Source organism: Lontra canadensis, unplaced genomic scaffold (assembly GCF_010015895.1).
Source record: "Lontra canadensis isolate GAN:19392208 unplaced genomic scaffold, GSC_riverotter_1.0 scaffold86, whole genome shotgun sequence".
Lineage (NCBI taxonomy): Eukaryota > Metazoa > Chordata > Mammalia > Carnivora > Mustelidae > Lontra > Lontra canadensis.
In genome coordinates this window covers 6,738,901-6,754,932 of record NW_022631080.1, presented here as the reverse complement: position 1 = coordinate 6,754,932, position 16,032 = coordinate 6,738,901, and the positions used below count along the sequence as shown (strand labels likewise).

The following is a 16,032-nucleotide window of genomic DNA, read 5'->3' as shown; positions in this document are numbered from 1 at the left end:
CCTTTCCTTCAGCTTCAAAGCCAGCAATCCTCACATTATCTTCTTCCTCTGTCATCAAAACTCCTCCTGCCTCTCTCTTATAAGGACACTTGTGATTACATTAAGGGCCCACCGATGTCATTCACAGTTTTAGGGATTAGAACCTGACTATCTTCAGGGTCATTATTGAGGCTCCCTCTTCACTTCTACATAATCTGTCCAAATAGCAGAGATTCCCTATCTCACCACAGTAACACTTTCTTATGACTTTATCATGCTCTTGATTATTCCCTTTTTTTATTATTCCCTTTAAAATAAAAGAAACCTGCATTTAAAAATGTGTTAGTGATTTTTGTATGTTTATTTAAATATTGTATTGTTACTTTATTTAATAAATAGCCAAGCTACAATCACCCATATACTTAATTCTCAAATCTCCTGGGAAATTTTCAATTTTACCTTCCAACACTGAATCCAAAGTGAAAGATGAAATAAAACTTAACAACACCTTTGTACTCAAAACTGAGGTCCCTAAGAAGTAAATAAGATTTGTTCTTTTACCTCGTAAAAAATTAGAAAAAAATAGCTCAACTTGCTATGTTAGTTTGATTAGTTGCGTAAGAAAAAGTCAAATCAAAAGAGGTGTTCAGCCTTCCATAGATTAAAGTCGAATAGGGAAAATATTATGAATGTCAATGTTTCATTCTACGCTGTATGCAGAGTTCCTAGAGATTTGTCAGCACCCTTATTGTCTACTATATGTTTCTTTTTGTAAAAAAAAGATTTTATTTATTTATTTGACAGAGAGCTAGAGAGCACAAGCAGCGGGGGAGGGAAAAGCAGGCTCCCCACTGAGCAGAGAGCCCGATGCAGGGCTACATCCCAGGACCCTGGGATCATGACCTGAGCCGAAGGCAGCCGCTTAACAGACTAAGCCACCCAGGTGCCCATTTATGTTTCTAATTGTTGGATTCCTGTTGGTGCTTTCCCTGATGATATAAGGCAACAAGCTGAAGCTCCCCATTAGCCACATGGACCTCCTACTGAAAAAAAGTTCACTAAATCCACTGCCTGAGCTCAGGCACACCTGTCTTCCTCACTGGCATTCTCCAATACCTGACAGTCAACATCCTGGAGCTGGTGGGCCAGGAGGCCTGCAACAACCACAAGACGTGCATCACCCCAGAGCCCGTGCAGAGGGCCCTGGGCAACCACCAGCACCTGAGCCGCCTCTTTGAGAACACCTGCCCTCAGGTGCAAGTCCAACAGAGACAAAATTTAAAATGTTACTTAGGTCCAAAATTTATTTATTTATTTTTTTTAAAGATTTTATTTATTTATTTGACAGACAGAGATCACAAGTAGACGGAGAGTCAGGCAGAGAGAGAGAGGGAAGCAAGCAGGCTTCCTGCTGAGCAGAGAGCCCGATGCGGGACTCGATCCCAGGACCCTGAGATCATGACCTGAGCTGAAGGCAGCGGCTTAACCCACTGAGCCACCCAGGCGCCCCATTAGGTCCAAAATTTATTTGATGCTATACTCCTGCCAGGACCCCTGGCTATTATTAAAGTCCCTGGTCATTTTAAGTCTGACTCTCTGGAAGCCAAAGAAAGCCACCTTGCTGATATCTCTGCGAAAATGCCACTCTTACGGGATCCAAAGACCAAACCTCTGTGATGGTCCAGAAAACTGCTTCCCCTAGTGACAACCCAAGAGAATTAGCTAGGGTAATACAACAACTGGCCCCTGAAAAGGAAAAACAGAATTGGAAATCTAAAGGCTGCTGGTGTCATGAAGACAGAAATGGTTGGACCCGATAACAAACCAGTCCTGCCAGAAAATTTAAAACTTTCATATTAACTACCATATGTGAGTTAAATCATTGATTAACTGATAAAATAACATTCATTAATCAATATTGGTGGGGAAACGCCAACAAGGGCGCAAAAAGCACTTATCTTCCTTGCTCTATATGCTCTAAATTTAACTCAGGGAAACCTACTGGCCCAGATATTTTGATTTGCCCCGTGGACCACTCAGATTTGGCAAATGGACTTCATACCATTGCTCCCATCTACTGGGCAGAAGAACATTCTCGTAACAGTTTGCATGTTTTCAGATTGAACTGCAGCTTTTCCATGTAGCTAGGCAACTGCTTCTTCTGTACCTAAATTCCTACTAGAAAAGGTTATTTCCCCTTGAGGACTCCACTTTGACCTTCACAGTGATTGAGGAACCCATTATAGGGGTCAAACACTTCGGCAAGTCTATGCTTCCTGGCCAGTTCAGCAGCTGTGCGTTACCATCCTCAGTCTTCAGGACTGGAAAAGTACAAATGGAATTACTAAACTCAAATAGCTAAATCAGTTGATATCTTCCAAATACCGTGGCCGAAAGCATTACCACTGGTTCTTCTAACCCTGAGATCTACTCTGTTCAGGATGCATAAACTTTTGGCTTTTGAAATAATTACAGAATGGCCAATGCGCTCAGCCCCCACTTCTTTTGACCCACAACTAATAAGGGGGTGGAGGGGTGGGGAGATGTACTTCCGTTTTGCAAAGGCCTGATCAAGTCCATAGAAAATAATCACACTCTGGTAGAACAATCTTTCCATACTGAGCTCCTGGGAAACCAAGACATCAAACATCACACCTTACAGTCTGGACATTTCAACTATTGGAAAAGACATCTCCAAACAGACTCTCTTCACCCTCACTGGAAAGGCCCCTACCAGGTGTGATTAACCTCTGAGAAGCCAAACTTCAAGGAATAGATTGCTGGATTCATGTGTCTCATCAGGAAAAAAGCCCCCAAATCTGAATGGACCAGCACACCATCTGGTGACCTAACAATGAAAATTTCCAGGAACTGAAGCAGATGGCATCGGAAGTAGACAGCGTACCCAAGATGTATGGACCAGGCCTGTATTAAGTATGTTTTCTCTTCTCACTCTGTGTTTCATCTTGCCATTCAGGTCTTCAATTGTTTCTTCCTTAGTTTTCCACTATCCTTTACTTTAGCTTTAATGCATCCTTTTAGCTCTGCCTTACAAAAACTCTCTGATTCTGCTAAACTTACTGATTTCTGGGTTTGTGCTAGAGGAAATATGCACGATGATGAATCTACCTGGCAAAGGTGTAGGACCTTCCTTTGGTACCTTTGAAACCACACATCTTCCCTCCTGGAAAACTGGCACAAAATATTATGGTTTTCCATTGGGTCTCCCCCGCGCCAACACACACACACTCATAATGCAATACTCTCACTCAGGGCTGGACTCTTACCCAAAAATCCTTTTTTTAAAAAAAATGATGGAAATGGCAAAACTCTAGGGTATCTCCCCATAAATATTTGTAACTATACTATTTTATATGACCTAGATGAACATGAATTCACTCCCTGTTGGAATCCAGAAGATTCTATTCCCTGTGGCAGGGCAACAGAAATGCAGTAAGACTGGAAATGGGAAGCTAATGTGCTCCCATTCAATGGTACTTCACTGGGGACTGACCAATATCTGGTAAACATGGAAACTTAGTTAAACTTACTTTTTTCCTAGAGATCTCCCAGACCTGAACCAAAATCTTAACTTATACTAGATCAGCTCATTTGTTACTTCAGATCCATAAAAATTTAAAGTGCTCGCATAATCATTCCCACAATGCTAGTAAAACAGATTATAATGTGCTCTGTATAATAATGATTACATTTTTGATTATGAGATCGTTTCTTTCATTCCAAGGGAAAGAATGTGGGCAAAAGGACCCAATTATTCCTTATCCTTAGAAGAGAGCGGGTACTTATTTTTATGTGGAAGAAACATATTCTATACTATCCCTCAACTGAAAGGGATGTGGAGGGATTGTTGCCTTACCCCTGATAGCAAAATAAGAAAAATCCTTTCTTCTTCTGCTTTTATACCTAATGTAGGGTCTTTGTCCTATCAACTTAAAAGAACACGTCGGAACTGAGAAGGTTATAATTATGGCTAGATACCTACATATAACCCTATAGTGGGCAGAAAAAGTTTGGGGCACGCTTTCACCAGAGCCTTTCTTCTTTGGGTTGAAGTAGCAAAAGTTAAACAAAGCAAAACAAAACAAAACAAAAAAACAATTTGCAATCTCTCTAGAGTTATGTCCACCACTTTCAATGCTTCCGTCCAAGGTTTTGCATATCAGCAGACCCAAATCCATAGCCTTGTAGAAGTAGTTCTTTAAAACTGCAGGGCCCTAAACCTCCTCACTGCCCAGCAGGGGCAACCAGTGTCCTACTCCAGGAAGAGGAGGGAAACTGATTGGGAAGTGCATTTCAATCACTAGCTACCACTGGGCTTTTGGTCCTCGGTTTAATGTTTTAATTTGAATTAAATTTCTTCTGTTTTGTATTAATAAGCCAATGTCTTCTTCCCAAATGTATGTATAAAATAAGATTCTTTTCCTTTGAAAAGCTTTTCTTGAAACTCAAATAATCATGGAAACTAAGCATCCACCTTAAAGGGACATACCTGAGATGATTCCTTTTTGAATCCTCTTATTGTTCAAATGAGGTCATTGACATTCCTTATCATTTCCCTCCTCCATGGGACAAGACACTTGAGGATGGGGTCCTCCTCAGCTCCGTGAGGAAAGATGACTGAGGATGGTCCTCTGCTCCACGGGAAGAGACACCTGAGGAAAACCCTCCTTAGCTCCATGGGACAAACCATACAATCCACCTACAAAGAACTATATTTTGACAAAAATGTCAATATGCCTGAAGGACATAACTGATCACCAATGTGTTCTGTGAAAGAGCTTGATCAAAAGGGCAAAATGTGAAAGGACTTCAATCTAAACTAGAACCAGAGGACATGAAATGGAAAATCACACTCCTGTGCCCTAAGGAAAACAAAACTTAAGGACGAGAGACTGCTTTCTCATAGTGGCTGATTTACAACAAAACTGATAATACTGTGATTTTCTTAATGATAGGGAAGTAATCGGAGGTTGCTTCATATCAACTTGGAAAGCTTTGCGTATGGTTTCCCAGAGGCATGAACAAGAAACGACCCAGGTTGCCTGTCTCGCAAAATGAGCGGAGTTGAACTTTGTTTATAAGACTGGACTGGTTTTGTCTGCTCGGGGAATTTTTAAGGCTGGTCTCTACTTGTTTCCAACAGATTCCAACTGAACTCTCCCCTCTTTGCATTCCCCGCCCCGAAGGACGGCCTACCCGCAACCTTCAGCGGACTTGCCTATAGCTTCCTCTCGTTTGTGGGTCCCAAATTATAATTTCTCCGCTATTCCCAAATAAACTCATCTCTTTTTAGGATTTTTGACCTTGCTTCTTCATTTAGGTGAACAAAGATGATCTTCATTTTCAAAAAACTTGAGGGAAAAGATTGGATCAACTGGCCAAAATCAAATGGGCTATCACCACTTCTGCTCTCTTGCTGTGTCCCTGTCACATGGAAACACCAAGAACTGGGCAAAGGGTAGAGTGGCATGCAGAGGACTCCCCTTGGTCAGTGCCCATGCCGGTTACAAGCCCATAGAAAACAAGGATACTGCTACATTTATTGAGCACCTACGGTCTGCCTGGGGCTGTGGGAGGCATTTCACATAAACATTAGTGGACAAAGGATCAAGACCTCAACTTACCATCCTGACATATCTTAAGAATCATAGTCACTCTGAGGTAACCTGAATGAGCTCTGCCGTGCAAATACCCTGTGACCCTGCCGTAAATTAAGCCATTTTACTAGTGAGCCCAGAGGGTAAAATCTAGCCTAGGCAGAAAGAAGAGAATACTGAGGGGAGTAACATTCATTAAGAGTGATTTATTTTTTTAATTCCATTTTCAGTGTTATCTTAAATATGTATTCTTTCAGCTGAAGGCTTTTAACTCATTTTTGCTTACCTATATAGTAAAACTTACCAGAATATGTGGTTTTCCTTTACCTATATAACATTTGGGAGGAGTTATTTCCTCGCCTCATATAAAGGTTTTTCACTTGTGTCTTAGGCATGTAGAGGGGTTTTTTTTGTTGTTTTTGTTTTTGTTTTTTTAAATCTGGCTTAAGCAAAACCTGCCCTCAACTTGATGATGTAAGAACAGTCTACCAGTTAAACAACTGTGTTCATTTAAAAGCTGAGCTATTAGAACTTCAAGAAGACAGGAGAGTACTCTTGATTCCATCATTCATGACAAAGAACCCATTACAACCAAGGCTCTCAGCTGGTTTAGAACTACCACTGAATGACGGAGACAAAATCCAAAGAGACCCAGCTTCTGACAGGTGTATTTTCAGCCAATGGCAAACTGTTTTTTCTAAAATGGTCATGGCAATGAATTTCTAGGACTCTGCCATTCCCCGTCAAGAGTCAGAGCTTTCCTCCCCTCCCTTTCCTTTGAACCTTCATGGGATTTTTGACTGTTTCAACAAAAAAAACAGAGCAGAAATAATGTCACGGGACTTCTGAGGCTGGTTCACAAAAGGTGATATTCTTCCACCTGTCCTTTTTCGCTCCCAGGACACTACCCTTGAGAGCAGCCACCACGCTGGGAGGAAGCCCCAACTAGCCCACGTAGAGAGAGGAAATAGAGAGGATCAGAGGCACTCAGCAACAGCTAGCATCGGCCGTAAGCAATGTGAGGGAAGGAGCCTTCCATGGATTCTAGCCCATCTTCGAGCCACCCCAGTTGATGTACAGCAAAGCTCAGGTGAACCCTTCTGAGCCGCCTGCACAAACTGCAGATTCATAAAGCAAAATAAACACTGTTGTTACTTTAACTAAGCTTTCAGTTTAGTAACTGGAATGCAGACTCCGAACGGAAGGCCCATATGAATGAATTTCACATGAAACAAAAGAAACCTGATGTTCGACTCCCTGCTTTGACCCCAGAATGGAGGCAGAAATGAAAAATATACATACATCTTCCAACAGTGACGTCCTGCTGCAGGGCGCTTATGTACAGTTGCAGGGTCAGCTGTGGGGCTGAGCCCAGGAAGGCCTGGATCACGGACGCGCGGCTGAACGCAGACCGGTGTGTGAAGAGCTTGCCTTCCGCCTGGCCCACCTCCTTCTCGACTTCTTCTGAGAAGCCATTCTTTGGCATCTGTCGCTTCTTGGTGATGCTGACATAAGGCTCTTCGATGTGGCCTGATTGACAATAGATGCAGAAGACTTCAAAACACCTGCAAACAAATCAGCAAGTCAGGGTAATCAGAGACAGATGGGATTCTGTCTCTGCTTACACTTATGAGCCTGATTCTCAAAGCTTTGACTTGGCCACTCTGGACTACAGCCGCTTCTTTCAAATCATCCACTCCGAGGTGTTCTGAGCATGAAGTGAATCCTCTTGTGGCCCTCCAGCAGGTCGGCTGGAAATGACTGTGAACCTAATTGAGAGATGACACCAAAGGCCACCGAGGCCAGGAAACAGAGTAGGGAATGGGAATCGGTTCACACTGCAGAGTTAGAGAAGAATGTTCAGTTTCCCTTCAAGACACTTACTAGCTGTGCAGCCCTGGGCAAGTCATTTAACCCTTGAACCCTTTCCCTCAGTTATAAAGCAGAGATAATACCTACTTGGCCACACTGTTATGGCAATAATACAGTAAAGGGGTGTATATGTTTGTGTGTGTACTGATACATGTAGGCATATATATATATATATATATATATTTCCACATCCAGTAGATGCCCCATATCACCTCAGCTAAAGCAGCAGCTATGGTTGGGAGAGCCCCTAGCACAGAGCGGCTTGCCATCTAGCACTCGCCTATAAGACCACAATATACTACCTAGCTCTCTGCTCTCATAAACCCTTACAGGACATGACTAAAGTCAGTCCTGTCTGGAGGTCTGTCAGCTATGTCTTACTTATGAATAAACTTGCCCCAGGGATGGAGACTTAACCAGTCACCTTTCTAGAATAACAGAGTACCCGGCTTTTAAAGTTAGATTTTCCTCTCTAGGTAATGATAGGGATACTAAAGGGAAGAAGAGTGCTGATGTGCGTGATTTAGTTTGAATCGCGCGCACACGCGCGCACGCACACACACATACACACACGGATTGAGGGGTCAGTCGAGGGACGGAAACTCGTATGAAACAAAATGTTAACTATAGAACCTAAGTGGTGAGCACTGTAAAATTCTTTCAAGTTGTCTTCTGTATGTTTGAAAAGCTTCATAATAAAATGTTGGGAGAAAATGGGTTTTTCTTAGAAATAAGAAAAATGCTCATGGCCTTAGGTTTAAAAATTGTTAAAGGATGTTTTTTCTCCCAACGTGCATTTTTATAATAACCTTATAATGCTGCCAGAAGGTTTTATGGCTTCATCTATTTTATTGAAAGTTATTAACTTTGTACTCTTACCTGAGGCCACTATGGCAACAAGAATACATTTATAATTTTAAATAATAAAACTTGATGTAAGAAAGGAAATGCAAGAGTCTTTCTGATGAATACAAAGTGGACATATTTTGTGACTGCTGTCTTTGTTCGTTTCTTCCTGGGAGGGAGAAGGTACATAGCAGTATACGTGTGTATGTAAGAGAGAGAGAGATAAGGTGAGGAAGACAGGTTTGTCTGGTACATTTTGTTCAATGGGGTCAAAGACACTTTGATATAATACATAAAAACAGGTAAAACAGCCTGGGCCAATCTGTTCAACTGAAAATAATGAAGTACAGGTTATGAGTTCAAGTTCAGCTAATGCAACTGACTTTTCTCTGAGAAAACCCTCAGATCTACAAGAACTACTTGAGGCCTAGCAACTTCATGCAACAAGGAGTACAAGACAGAATAAATTGACCATCGTCTTAATTCTCAAATATGTGGTGAATGCAGATGGACTTTGCCAGTGCTGTGGGAAATGCAAAGACAGCTGGGGTACACCTGCCTCGTTCACAGAGGTGCTCATAATCTAAATGGAAAAGGGTCCATATACACAATGAGGATACTAATGAACACAATTAATATTTATATAGCACTTTCAGTTTACAAAATATTTCTCATATATTAACTCAGAAAGCCTACTGCAAAGATTTGAATCATAGCATTATTTGCAATAGCAAAATTCTGAGAATAATCTAAGGGCTCCAAAATAAAACAATAATTAAATAAATCATAATATATATAGTCAATGAAGTATTACTCAATCCTTAAAATTGATGGTACAGACATACATCTACTAATATATAAAAATGTTTACTATATTTGGTAAGTGAAAGGAATAAATTATAATAGAATACATATAGAAAATTCAATTTTTTATTAAAGTCACATATATAAAAACATATAAATCACACATACATATAAACACTGGAGTGCTTAATTTGACTCATACTGACTCAAGAGACTGTTAAATAGTTAGGAATCCTGAGCCAGTTGTTAAACAACTGGTAGCTTGAAATAGGCCATGATGGGAATATTTATATCACAGAAACCAGGAAACTCCACAATTCAGGGCTTTTTCTCCCAAGAGATAGTTTACCAGCTTACTGCTATAAAAATATAAGTAAGGATATACAACAAAAGGGTAAAAATTCTTTTTAGGCAGTCAAATTAGGTTTTTAAAAATTTTTAATTGTGTGTTTTCTGCTCTTCTGTCCTTTCAACAACAAATATGTTTTACCTGAGTAATAAAATCAAACTTAGAATTTTTAAAGACTAAACAAACTACCAAACACCAGCACAGGCTAAGAGGTGAATGGATGAAAACAAAGGTTCAGAGGAGAAAGCCAGTCTCTTGATGCTGAGGAGGGTGCTGTATGAAACAGGAAGCATGTACTGAACTGTTGACAAACTGAAACTTCAACGTCTACCAATAGGGATTATAGAAGGCTCCAGAATGGCTAATGACAAAGGTGGCCCTGAAGCCCAAGTGGCCACCCTCTCAATCCACTGTTTTTCCCAATTAATAAATTTATCTCAGCACAGAGTTTTACATATAGTAGGTGTTTAATAAATGTGTGTATGGTCCTAAGACTTCCCCTACTTGCCACTACTGATAAAGAAAACAGATAAGAAACAAACTACCATTCGGGGCACCTGGGTGGCTCAGTGGGTTAAGCCTCTGCCTTCAGCTCAGGTCATGATCTCAGGGTCCTGGGATTGAGTCCCACATCGGGCTCTCTGCTCCACAGGGAGCCTGCTTCCTCCTCTCTCTCTCTCTGCTTGCCTCTCTGCCCACTTGTGATCTCTCTCTGTCAAATAAATAAAATCTTTTTTTAAAAAAAGAAACAAACTACCATTCTTCTTGGAATTCTGCAAGACTCAACCAATTACTCCAAATGCAGGGTTTTTCCTTTCTTTTTTTCTTTTCTTTTTTTTTTGAGAGATTGTCTAAATATAGCTGTAAGTTAAATATTTTCATCAAAATCTTTCAAGGCTGTTTTTCAGTATCATGTAGACTGAGGGGTGGCAACCATTTTCTATAAAGAATTTACAAAGAGTAAATACTTTAGGCTTTGCAGGTCACAGTCTGTATCCCAACTACTCAACTCTACCACTGCAGTGCAAAGGCAGACATATGCAATACATTAAATGAATGAGCATGGCTGTGTTCCAATAAAACTTTATTCACAAAAACAGGTAGTGGGGATTTGGTCTGTGAGGCATAGTCTGCCAACCCATAACATAGATAATCAGCAGGCTGATCCACTTTTTTTCACTTCACCCCATTTTCAAGCATCATAGGGGAAGGAAATTATCCCTTAGCTGAAACCATGCTTGTTGGTGTCTCCACAAATAATCTGTGGTACCAGAGACTCTTTAAAGCAGTTAATAAAAACACGTTTCCAAAAGCAATTCTATGACTTCCAACACACCATGTTGTCTTCATGTGACCCACATGCTCAGTGAGGCTACACAAGAATCAAACTAGTTACATAGAAAGCACCACCTGACCTTTTAAAAGCCACTTGCATAATCTCCAAGAGTCTCAATTTCTCAAATGTAACAAAAAAGAAAATGACAGGTCTCAGGGTTTTAGAGTGGATGGAATTAAATACTGTACGTAGAAGCACTTCACAAACAACAAAAAAAAGCTCTTCGAATATAGGCTATTATTATTATTTTAAAATCTTTTGAAAGCCTATTATACAAAGAAATACTATGATGAATCATGTTGCAATGTTCTGTAAAAAATTACTAGGATTTCTTAGCTTTCATCTTTACAAACCCAGACTTTCCTCACTATACCAATAAATAAAAAGAGAGGAAAATTCCTTGAACTTGAAACTCATTTATATTTATTTCTTCTCCCAATTTATTTGAAAATTAACATAATTATAAAAGGATGAGAAACAGATTTTACTGTTGTTAGGTGTTTTTCCCCCTCTGGTTTTCCAGAATATCCATTATCATTCGCAGTAAGATCATCCTTAAAATAAAAAAAAAATTCAAGATACTATTCAATGATCACATCATTCAAATCTAGCCTTAATAAGGAAAAAACCACAAAAACTGCAACTACACTTTTAAATATAAGACTGATAAATGAAATATGATGCTTTCCCAGTGCTTTCCTAAGGGAAAGAAGGAGTGGGGCCTAGTTCTTAGTATTTAGCCCATAATTATTACAGTGTAATGCAGTACAGTTTAACTGAGTGAATTCAAAAACATGAGTTTGGCTACTTAGTACCCAACCAAAAATAAATTTTCCAAAGACAATTTCAAACTATTAGTAAGTCAAATCAGTAAAGAGGGGAAAGAAACAGACCATAACTCTCCTTTGAGGGAAATAATTTTGATCTTCAAGTAAAGCTGATGCCTTGGGAGTTAAAATAGAATCAAACTGTCAGCAGGAAAAACTTCGAATAAGATATTAAGTCCTGGGGTGCCTGGGTGGCTCAGTGGGTTAAAGCCTCTGCCTTTGGCTCTGGTCATGATCACAGGGTCCTGGGATGGAGCCCCACATCGGGCTGGGCTCTCTGCTTGGCAGGGAGCCTACCTCCCGCTCCCCCACCCCCCGCCTACTTGTGATCTCTCTCTCTGTCAAATAAATTTTTTTTAAAGATTTTATTTATTTATTTGACAGACAGAGATCACAAGTAGGCAGAGAGGCAGGCAGAGAGAGAGGAAGCAGACCCCTGCTGAGCAGAGAGCCTGATGTGGGGCTCGATCCCAGGACCCTGAGATCATGACTTGAGCCGAAAGCAGAGGCTTAACCCACTGAGCCACCCAGGAGCCCCTCAAATAAATTTTTTAAAAAAGACATTAAGTCTTGAGAATATGCAACAGCAAATCACTTTTCTCTTAATCTGGAAGCTAAGAGGTTTCACCCATGTTTTGTGTACCTCAGCTCTAAGATGATGGGCCCAATATCTCCTTGAAATAAATCAGCTCCATTAGAATGAGAGAGTCCTTATTGACAGAAAGGGGTGGTTCGGTGCTTTATTTTTTCTGTCTTATCTTGATTTTCCCCCAAGAAGACAATGACCCACTCAGAATTTTCTGGAAATAGGTCTTTTTATGGTATTGAAACTTTTTATATAGCTTGAGAGTTCTCTTCAAAGTACCCACCTTTTTAAAAATAAAGTTAAAATATTTTTACTATAAAAACGGAAAAATGTAGAGTAGTATATAACAAGGGGAAAATGATATACTTTTCTGTATTTTCTAGGAGATAATTAAAAGTGCCCATAACTCCGTCATCCAGAAATTACCACTCTCTACAACTTGGTATATTTCCTTGAGCTCAGGTTCATATGTGCTATCCTATTTTTATACGTATCACGTCACTAGCTTTGTCTTGGGTCACTATTAGAATTTAGAAAGATTTTAAATGGCAGTAATGATAGAGATCACTCACCTGGATAGCTATTTAGGTCATTTGTTTAGATTTTGCCAAGATGACCAAACTGTTTTAATTTAGGATGGGACTATTGGTAAAATGTACTCCACACTCTTTTGCTTTCTTTCATAGTGTGGGGAACATAATTAACCAAACCCAATTTCTTTTCTTTTTTTTTTTTAACCGAACTCAATTTCTAAGAAGCTTTGCGAACATGGTCTGAGGCGTCCTATTCCTCATCTATAAAATGGAAACAGTGACATCTACTTCATGGTGAGGATTCAGCATCCTGAGGGATCTTAGCACCTACCAAACCATGTAGCACAAGCTGAGAATTACCAGTTTCCCTTGATCTGTCACTTCATTTAAACATCGTGAGCAATGAGTTTTCTTTTCACAGATGAGGTTAATAAAGGATGAGTGCCTTGCCCAAAGTCAGATCCCGTTGATTTTACTGAGCGGGGGGAATTATAATCAGGATGCTGTCGCCTACCTGGCCAGAGAGGACTGACTCCTCACTAAATAGCTCCGAGTTGCTCGACTTTGAAAATTCCTCTCTCTTTCTTTCTCTCTAGCTCTGTCCTTTTTTTCCCTCCTAACTCTTCCCTTACTCTCAGATGTCAGCAGCAATGCTTTAGTTCCGCTAGGGTACCTGTTTCCGTTCCTTTCTAGGTTTCTGTGGCTTCTGGAGGGTGGGAGACTTGCTCACCCAGTTTGTCCTGACTGTGTGTGAGCTGCAGGGCGGTATTCTGAGCGTCAGCCGGGGACAGCTGTACTTAATGTGAAGTGCAAAGTTTTATAATAGGCCTCTCTCAAATCTACCTTGCTACTGGACTTCTTTTTGCCTCTGTGTGTGTTGGGGCAGGGGAGATACTGCCTGGTAGGGAAGGATTCGTGACTAGATGACTGGTAGGGAAAGATTCCTGGCTACCTGAATCTTCCCGCAGATGAGCTCTAGCCTTTCTCTCTCTTCCAATTCATCTCTCGCCTGTGTCCAAATTCTGTATTACAGGGGCGCCTGAGTGGCTCAGTGGGTTAAAGCCTCTGCCTTTGCCTCAGGTCAGGATCTCAGAGTCCTGGGATCGAGCCCCGCATCGGGCTCTCTGCTTAGCAGGGAGCTGCTTCCCCCTCTCTCTGCCTGCCTCTCTGCCTACTTGTGATCTCTGTCAAATAAATAAATAAAATCTTAAAAAAATAAATTCTGTATTATAATTTGCTTTCTAATACAGATAAGAATCCTTTGTTTTGCTTTTCCTTGCAGGGTTGAAAGGTGTCAACACAACACATTTTAAACTCTCTTCATGGTCCTTAAGCCAGTCTACTTCACTACCATGCATTCTACTTGCTTTGTGTTAATAGAAATTAATTTCCAGAAATGCCACTAATGGTTTTTTTCTTAACGCGGGCAAGTTTGTGTCTTCAAGGCACACTGTGTTCCAGCTTCAACGACTGTGTTTGTTAAGTTAGGCTGGGCTGGAAGGCATTTCCACAACCCTGTTTCCACACCAAGAGAATGATGCGTGGATTTCTAGAGCTCTGCGTAAGAATTAAATCAATTAGTATTTGTAGAGCGCTCAGAACAGTGCCTGGCACACAGGGAACTCCACGTGTTTGATAAATTAAAGAATCTGCACACGCTTTTGCTCTAAAGGCGATTCAGCCCACACACTTCTCAAGGGTTTGTCACGACACAAGCCAATCCTGCCAGAGCCCACCCGACCCCAGAGAAGTCTTGTATTTTACGAGGTCGAACTATATGCAACTACCGTTTCTGTTGGTCAAGTTCAGTTGAATATTGGCAATTTCATACGCGAGAACCTCAGAAGAAGGCGGTCCGCCCCAGCTTTATTCCCACTCTCCCCGGATTCTGTCGCATTCGCGTGATTGGAACGGTGGGGCCCGAGGAGCAGGGCTGGGCCGGCCTGGGCCCGGCACCCAGTCCAGCCACCCGCCCCTCCCGGAAGGCCGCCCCTCTCGGCCAGGGCAGCGGGGAGGGGACCCGGGGGCCCGCACGCACCTGAAGAGCGGCCCGAGTTGCAGCAGGTGCAGCAGCAGCACGAGCGGCCGGTCGCGGCTGAAGTCGCGGTGCACGAAGAGGAGCGTGAGCTGCACGAGCGCGCAGGGCAGCAGCGAGAAAAGCAGCGTCAGCGCCTGCCACATGCCGTCCCCGCCCTTGCGGTAGGTGCTGCTCAGGTACAGCGCCGCCGTCGTCTCCGCCACGAACAGGAACACGGACGCCAGCACGGAGCCCGGGAATTTCATCTCCGCGCGTCAGCGGCGCGCACCCGGCGGCAGACGGGGTAGCGGCGGCGGCAGCCCGTGGGGGGGCTCCCGGCATGCCCGGCCCCGACTGCTCCCGCGCCCTGCGCTGCCCGCCGAGGGCACCGGGCCGGCCTAGAGGCCGGGGCGCTGGAGCGGGGCCTGGGGCGACCGGCCGGGCTGGGGTGGGGCGGGGAGCGCGGCCCCGCCGAGACACGCCCACGCGCACCGTGCGCCGCCCGCGCGCCACACTGCCCGCTGCGTCTCTGCGGCGACAGTCCTCAGGCGGGCCGCGAACCTGCGTCCTGCGACTGCTCTGCTCGCGCGGCAACCCCAACGGCTGCGGCGGGCCCTTCTGGCCCCGCGCTCAGCCTCTGGGTCCTAGAGCCCTTGGGCCGCGCTCCCGTTCACATCCTTTTGAAAAACTGCGACCAGTGGGGCCCAGAATCCGGGTCTGGACGCCTTTTCATCCCAGTCTCTATTTTGTGGGCCTAGGGAACGCCTAATTCCTCAAAGAACCAGCGTTTCCGGTCATTTAAAAATACCCAGACCACACAGATGCTTTTCAAAGTACAAGTGTAAAGTCCTGTAGCCAGGATTTACCGTTTCAGTGGGTCCCATAAGCATGCCCTTCAGTCTTCCAGATACAGTGGTCTAAAACGCTGTTTGCTGTGGTTGAAGAGCGTCAGGGACAATCCTTAGGAACCAACGCCTGCTCTCCCAGAAAAACTGCCTACACAATCTATTCCTCTGTAACTGTGACTAACTCATAGAGGGAAGTCCAGGACCTAATAAGGAAACGGTTTTCTAGCCCAAGGCATACCTCTGCTTGCTAGTGTGTGCCAGCCCCAGGACTAACTCCTTTTCACTCACTGAGCTTGTGACAACCTTGTGAACATCAGGATGGGCTCAGCCCACCCCCCTGTCCCTCAGAGTTTGAGCAAGTCACTAAATCTCCCTAAAACTCTGGTCTGTTCCATAAGGGATTAAACCTTAATAATT

General features: G+C 42.7%; 1 protein-coding gene across 1 annotated transcript in view; it reads right to left on the bottom strand.

The window, feature by feature from the left end:
- XK (X-linked Kx blood group) overlaps positions 1-15,768 on the bottom strand; it is a 41,746-nt gene extending 25,978 nt beyond the window's left edge. The window contains exons 1-2 of the mRNA XM_032883140.1: positions 14,789-15,768; positions 6,900-7,162 (exon numbers count right to left, since the gene is read on the bottom strand). Of these exons, the coding sequence (XP_032739031.1) occupies positions 6,900-7,162; positions 14,789-15,033 (508 nt within the window). The 5' untranslated portion in view covers positions 15,034-15,768. The remainder of the gene's footprint in view (positions 1-6,899; positions 7,163-14,788) is intronic.
- Between the last annotated feature and the right edge of the window lie 264 nt (positions 15,769-16,032).